This window comes from Ceratina calcarata, unplaced genomic scaffold, assembly GCF_001652005.2.
Source record: "Ceratina calcarata isolate Rehan_Ccalc_2016 unplaced genomic scaffold, ASM165200v1 scaffold310.2, whole genome shotgun sequence".
Taxonomy (NCBI): domain Eukaryota; kingdom Metazoa; phylum Arthropoda; class Insecta; order Hymenoptera; family Apidae; genus Ceratina; species Ceratina calcarata.
Window position 1 is genome coordinate 11,167 of NW_017153562.1, and position 6,721 is coordinate 17,887.

At 39.1% G+C, this 6,721-nt stretch overlaps 2 protein-coding genes across 3 annotated transcripts in view; both read right to left on the reverse strand.

Moving 5' to 3' along the window:
* LOC108624448 (tubulin polyglutamylase TTLL13) overlaps positions 1-1,898 on the reverse strand; it is a 7,561-nt gene extending 5,663 nt beyond the window's left edge. Inside the window, exons 1-4 of the mRNA XM_018023769.2 lie at positions 1,352-1,898; positions 1,055-1,264; positions 766-991; positions 635-702 (exon numbers count right to left, since the gene is read on the reverse strand). Coding sequence (XP_017879258.2) covers positions 635-702; positions 766-991; positions 1,055-1,264; positions 1,352-1,536 — 689 coding nt within the window. The 5' untranslated portion in view covers positions 1,537-1,898. The remainder of the gene's footprint in view (positions 1-634; positions 703-765; positions 992-1,054; positions 1,265-1,351) is intronic.
* A 1,048-nt stretch (positions 1,899-2,946) lies between these two features.
* On the reverse strand, positions 2,947-6,715 carry Ero1L (endoplasmic reticulum oxidoreductin-1-like protein). Of its 2 annotated transcripts, XM_018023773.2 has the most exons (9): positions 6,420-6,715; positions 6,031-6,325; positions 5,676-5,879; positions 5,434-5,591; positions 5,174-5,359; positions 5,068-5,114; positions 4,626-4,977; positions 4,258-4,551; positions 2,947-4,200 (listed from the first exon to the last, which is right to left on the reverse strand). In XM_018023773.2, exons 2-9 carry the CDS (start codon positions 6,157-6,159, stop codon positions 4,149-4,151), a joined length of 1,422 nt encoding a protein of 473 aa, XP_017879262.1. In that variant the 5' UTR covers positions 6,160-6,325; positions 6,420-6,715; the 3' UTR covers positions 2,947-4,148. The 2 variants fall into 2 exon arrangements, with proteins under 2 accessions (XP_017879262.1, XP_017879261.1); XM_018023772.2 differs by having other exon boundaries at positions 6,031-6,715.
* Between the last annotated feature and the right edge of the window lie 6 nt (positions 6,716-6,721).

Consider the following 6,721-nt stretch of genomic DNA (forward strand, 5'->3'; position numbering starts at 1 on the left):
CGTAAGGGAAAGTTGTTGGGGGCATTTTGTAGAGGACGACGAGATCTACAATTTCTGTATAAAAGTTTCTTGCTAGCATTAATAGATTACGAGTTATTGACGAAAAACTGTTTTTTCGTTTTTCGTCAATAACTCGTTAAATATTAATGCTAGCGAGAAACTTTTATATGGAAATTGTAGATCTCGTTGTCCTCTATAAAAAAGGTTATATGCAATTTTCCCGTAGAACCAACGGTTTAGGAGTTATTGAGGAAAAACGAAATTTTTTTCCAAAAGTTCGCCATTTCGACGGTGGGATGGTCGGATTTTGTCAACATGAATAAAATGCAAAATAATCATACGTAACTCGTTAAATATCGAAGTTAGAAGGAAAACAACTTTTCTTTGAATCATTTTTCGCAATTTTGAAAGAAAAAGAAAAATTTTCGTCAGCGTCAATACTTAATTGGATATTTCCTTCTATACTTTTTAGCACGTAGCTATTTATTATTAGCATTATTCTTCCGACGTCTGATTTCTTTTTAATTATAGGAAATGCGTTTCTAAAGTGCATAAACTTTTGGGATTGACTGTATAGCCAATACATCCTTAATACGTTGCGTTTAACGTTTCAAACTTTATTTATGATTCTTACTTTGGTATGATGTAACTTCCATGGTCGTGCTGTTCCAATATTCCGTGAAACACCCACGATGCCGCCACCTTGAACAAAACGAAACCCAGACGAGTCTCACCGTATAAAGTAATTCTGTAATTTATACCAACCCTGGCGACTTGACCTCTGATAGGTACAACCGTATCATCACCGACGAGTTCACGCGCGCCAAGACCGCTGCAATTTATTATCAAATCGTATCCCTCGTCGATCAGTTCTCGCAGCTCCCGGATCTTTCTTTTCCAAAGTTTCCCGCCCGCTTCTTCGAATTTCCTCGTTAGCCAAGGTAACAGGTAGACGGGTTCAGCGGTGTACGTCAAAAAATTCCATCCGTCTCTGATATCGTCAAAATAAGCTGTACATTTGCGGAATCGAGCGATCGTAAAAGTATCGTCATACTTGTAATCGGTGTTGTGCTGCGCGTTGATGCTCTCCAACTCGTTTGGTCGCAGCCTGTGCGCACCGTATACGAGATTCATCCAAGATTTGGAATTGCAAGTAGCATCCGTGGTAACGTAATAGAACGGTATCAAGGAAAGTCCAGTCTCAGAAGCTAAACCCGCCTTCCACAGTTCTTCGAACCATCGATGCGTGCTCCCGGCCCATCGTCTGTCTCGATCGCGTTTAAAACTCGGATTTGAATTTTCCATACCGCGCTAGAAAATCTCGAGCTGTGTCGAGATTGAAGGTACTCACGATATCTTGTGACCAGGAGTGTGCCCTAGGAGGTAGGGCATCCAGAGGCCGGCGCTTCCATCCCCGGTGGTGTCCGGTGAAAATTGATCCGCGTATACGTGCACCTCGAACTGCGGGAAATTGGTTTTCACCGCGAGGGCACTCGTCATGCCGATCACACCGGCACCCACTACGGCCACGCGCATCTTTCAGACTCGACTACGCAACGGCTCGTCTTGCGACTAACATGAATAAAAATAAGAAAACGATAACCCGGTGGCGATGACTTTTATTTCCGAATACACGTACTTGTTGTTCTTATCGCTCATCTCTGACGGAAAATTAGAGAATCGATCACTGTATCTTTCAATCCGCTCGAGACACTGGCCTTGTTCTCGTACCGTTGTTGCACAGAGATTACAATAAACTTACGATGCCACATATTCGTAGCATAATGCCTCTCAAATGGTCCGGCAGTATTATGCTAGAATATGGGAATCGCGAAAGTCAGTGAGCGCAATCGGTGACAGACGAATCATTGGCCAATCGAGATCCAAGCGATGTTTGTTACGCGTCGCACCAACGATAAACGGAGCATAATTCTTTTTCATTTCGTGTTTCAAAGGTCTTATACTCTGCTTACCGATGACACGGCGCGCAATGTTACGCAAAACTGACGCGATCATATTTTCCCTCGACGTTCCTCGAGGATACTCAGCGGCGAAGGGCGGACCACGTTCGCGCTGTGACTGACTAAAACAAAATTTTTCAGCCGGTTGTTTTATAACACGTCCTGCACACATATCCAACGACCTCCCACAAGACGCCTGGCCCGATGACAGTTAACGATACCGAGTATTTGTTTAGACCGCGTACGAATGCTATAGACATAATAGAGCCCGGAAACGCGATAAAGGGTGTAGCTGACAGGATGGAAGCGAACGCTGACTCTGTTAACCGTCGTCATCGTCGAGAGAATTTAATAGACGCGCGTGGTTTTCGATCCTATGATCTAAATTCTCAAACAGTCAATCAGAGGTCAATTATATCTGAGGAAATTAAGGCAATACGAAGCTGTTTTACCTTGATACGTCCATCGGATTCTCTCTTTCTTCCAGTCTCTTTTGAAACGTCGCGCTTTACCCGTTCCGCTCGTTATAGATAGATTGCGGCGATAAGTTTTGTCAAAGGATTTTATGAAGCGATCAGCTCGAAAGTTGGTCGAATGTATCGAACTAATATAATTAAAGTACTACGTACCGTCGCTCCCCAAGATCGCCCCTGAGGGTGGCCGAGGACCGACTACATACATTTGCGATGCATTCTGCGGGTTCGGATAGCAGACACCCAAGTGTCTGTTATCCGAGATGATTATCGACGTTGAAGCGTTGATATTACATCGTACTCTGCGATCCTCGCACCGAGCTCGAAACTGACCGACGCTCGTTCCAATGAAAGGGCATATAAAATTACGTAAGGAAAAATGTATCGGGCAACTGTTTAAAAATATCTGTAGGCAAATAAATTGACGGAGATTTATTAGCGAAGGGTACAGAGATGACAGGATCGAATTCTCGGTACAGGAAGAGACGTGGAGATAATTTAGATGAGGCCGATAACATTGCAATTTCGTTTTATTCAAAACCCATTACCTTTTACAATCGTATCATACAGTATTTTTTTTTTTTTGTTTCTTTTTAGAAATAAATGGATTACATGATGAACCTGCTATGTATTATGCATTCCAAAGAAATCGGTGCACTATTACACGTGAGCTCGTATATAAAATATCAATTTCTTCACGCTGTGTTCAAATTCGTATAATTAGAGTTGAGTCTTGATTTATCCAGATGAATCACTTTACCAGAAAAAATGTAGGGGCGAATTGATTCATCTAGTTAAATCTCGTAAATTTACTAGCACGCTGGAAATCATCTACTTTAAGAAGTAAACTGAACATTGTTATACATTTTATAAATTACAAACGGCATGATTTTCACTGACAATAAATTATACTAATAATACGTGTATATACAGTAACGTTGAACGTTTGGTAAATAATTATTAGATATCGAAGTATGGTACACTGGTATGTTGTATGTAAATTTATCGGAAAATAATATTAAAATTTATATCGTCTTCGTTATACGCGCAACAATATAAAAACATGGAATATAAGATTTTTCAAAAAATGTACATCGTTATACAAAATTGGTCTATCTTGGACGATTTTTATAACGTACGTTCCCTCAAACGTAACGTATTAAAATCGAGTTTCCCTTGAAAGAAAAAGGACTGCTAATCGTTGTTTTATTTCATGTATATAGAAGACTGTACAATACTGATAATATTTGTTGAAACTAGTGTAAACTCGAGGAGAGGCGAGTTCTAATTCTCGTAGCATCAAATAAAATGTAAATATTTTAAAAATTCAACAAATCGATACATCTAAGCTGTCTCTAAACTGAAGTATTGCATCGCACAAAATAGGTAGAAGAATCGTTTCTACAGAGAAAATATTTATCACAGATAGAGTCGAAGAGTTATCAGTAAAATCGCAATAAAATTTCAACATAACTCCTTGCAATTTGGACAGCGTGAAATATAACTCGTTTCTTAATGACAATGAGTTAGTTCTCGCCGCAAATGAAAAATAAAGAGGAAATATTTTTACTGCGACTTTATACCGTATAAAATGTAAAAGTACTTTCTATCCGATGTACAAATGAGTCGCTATATAAATCTACTATATAATTAAAAAATGTATAACTTAATTTGTGTGATGTATTTTACTGCAGTAACTCGAGTCGTGGTATTGCTATCTCATCATTTGTCTGAATTTGTCCAGCTCAAAGATACTCTCAGACAGTCTGCAAATTAAAGGGTAATTAATGCATGCAAAGACGTTATTAGCGCCCGATGCTTACCTTCCAAAAGCATTTATGAGTGCTACAATCTCGCTTCTTTCCAAGTAGAACTTCTTTCTACTGAAATGAATCAACGTCGGTTCCCATCTATCGAATTTCCCAGAGAACAAAATTTTCAGCGCTGTGCCCAAACCATGTATTTGCAGTTTACCCCACAGTTTGCACTTGTCGCATCCTACGCAATCCATAATTCTAGATATATTCCTAAAGTGTTGCTTAAATTCTTCTTTCAACAACTGCGCTTCAGCCCCGCCAGTAAACATGACACTCTCGTTGAAGTGCTCGGGGAACGATCTACAGTAAATGTACCGAATAACATGTATAAACTCTATAGGTCTTTGCTTAAATAATTGTGAAATAAAAGTTACCTAACGACGTTTAAGACATCGTTAATCGCCACACGAGTGTCCGCGTCTTGTACTTTATTCCCAGTATAATATTCCTCCCTCTCCAAATATGGTGCAGCCTTCTCTAAAGCTCTCAACTCGAGTAGATAGATAAAGTACAAATTTTTCAACCAGTTTGGTCCTTCGCCTCCAGTTTCCTCCGGTGAAAATCTTCTCCTGAACTCTTTTAAATTAGGGCCCCACTGACCACCGCCAGGAACTATTCCCAAAGTGTCTTTCGACGATGTCAAATATTTTGCGCACAAGTGTATATTGATGCTGGCGTGAAGGCCCGATATGACACGGTAAAAAACTCGTTTTTCTAAGCACATTCCTGTAACATTAGAATCAAACAGATATCGTTATCTCACATATCATTAATTAAAAGATATTAGTATCACATTATCGTACGATAGCTCCTTACCATTTATTTTCGAAGACTGAATAAAGTTGTGTGGCGAATTCTCGGGTCTGAAATTGGTGGTTCGACTTGTGAACGTGATCTTTAGTCTTGTCATTTAAATACATACCTAAAACAATTCTCCATATAAATGCTTCTCCATATTCTATGCGCACTGGGTCCTTTGTATCCTGTATACCTCTCAGGGTTCAACAGTAGGTTCACATATTCTCCAGGACTAGATTCTTTCACACAAAAGTTATCTTGAGCGTCGTCATACTGTTGCCATAGTTCAAAGTCTTTGTATTTCTCTAAACTAAATGTGACATGGTAAAATTAATTTTTGTACGAAGGCATTCAGTTTTACTTAGAAGAAATAATTCTCTGTACCTAATTGTCGTGTTTAAATAGCCGAGTTCTCTGTTGTGATCTTTAGCACTATATAGACAATCACTGAACTGTGCTTCAGGCTTGTATTTATCTATAGGACTTTCATTAAAATGAAAATTCCTTAATACATCTCCTTTTAAACCCTCTGGTATATCTTCCTATACAAAGAGAAATACTGTACATGTAAATTTGTAGTTTTGAAACAGATGTTACAAGATTAAATTAAAGTATTAGATACTCACGTCTTGGCAAGGTTGCACGTGACAGTATCTCATTGCACATTTACTGTCATCGCTCCAAAACGGACATTCTTGTTTTAGATTTACTTTATAAAAGCGAAAGTAATCTCTGACTAGAAGACTCTGAAGTCTCGGATAAATCTTTACGTTATTAAAATAATCCACAGTATCCACGCTGCAGCTGCAGTCATCGATCGACCCTTTCAGCTGTATTTCAAAAAATTGTTCATGGTTACGAAAACAGTGACAGACATTTGTATACTCGTAACAATGACAGCTTCAACACATCCTCGTAGGTTATTTTCTCATTGTGCTTGTTAAAAAATTTGAATAACGTAGAAACGACAATGATAAATACCTTGCAGAAGCATTGATCGTTCTTTTTGTCGTTCGTCCCGAAATAATTGGAATCCACGATAGAAGGTATAAGCACCGTAAGTAGTAACACTATTCTAAACATATTTCCACTGGGCTCGCTCATCCTCATTGTTACGATTCACTGCCGCGTACACCTCCTTCAAAACCCCTTTTAATCACGTTCTCAACCTGATACTAAAAATGATTACCGCGCGTCACTGCGACAGCATGCGCTTCCCACTTTTAACGACATTGACCAGACACCAGACTACGTGCCACCAGAAACGTAAATCTTGCTGCCGAACGTAAACCTCATTGACATACTCGTCGCATCGTTTTTATTGATTAATATTCCATCAAGTAAATATGCACAAGTGCATTTACGCTTACACAAACATTGCGTTTATTTCATCGGGTGTGTAAAGTTGGAATTATTACGGTATATCAGTAACAGGAACAGCTGGTAGGCCGCTCTCTCTCCACGTCTCAACGCGGGCCCGCGGCTTCAGTAATCTTTACAGCGTACGACGTGACAACTATCACGTTATCCAAACATATTTCTCCTGTCAGCTTATTATTACTACGATACGTTCGCTGTGACAAATATTAGCTCTATGAACTGTTATACGATACTTTGAAAATAATGTCAGCGAACAATGATAAGCGAGTAACAAATATTTATATATATATGT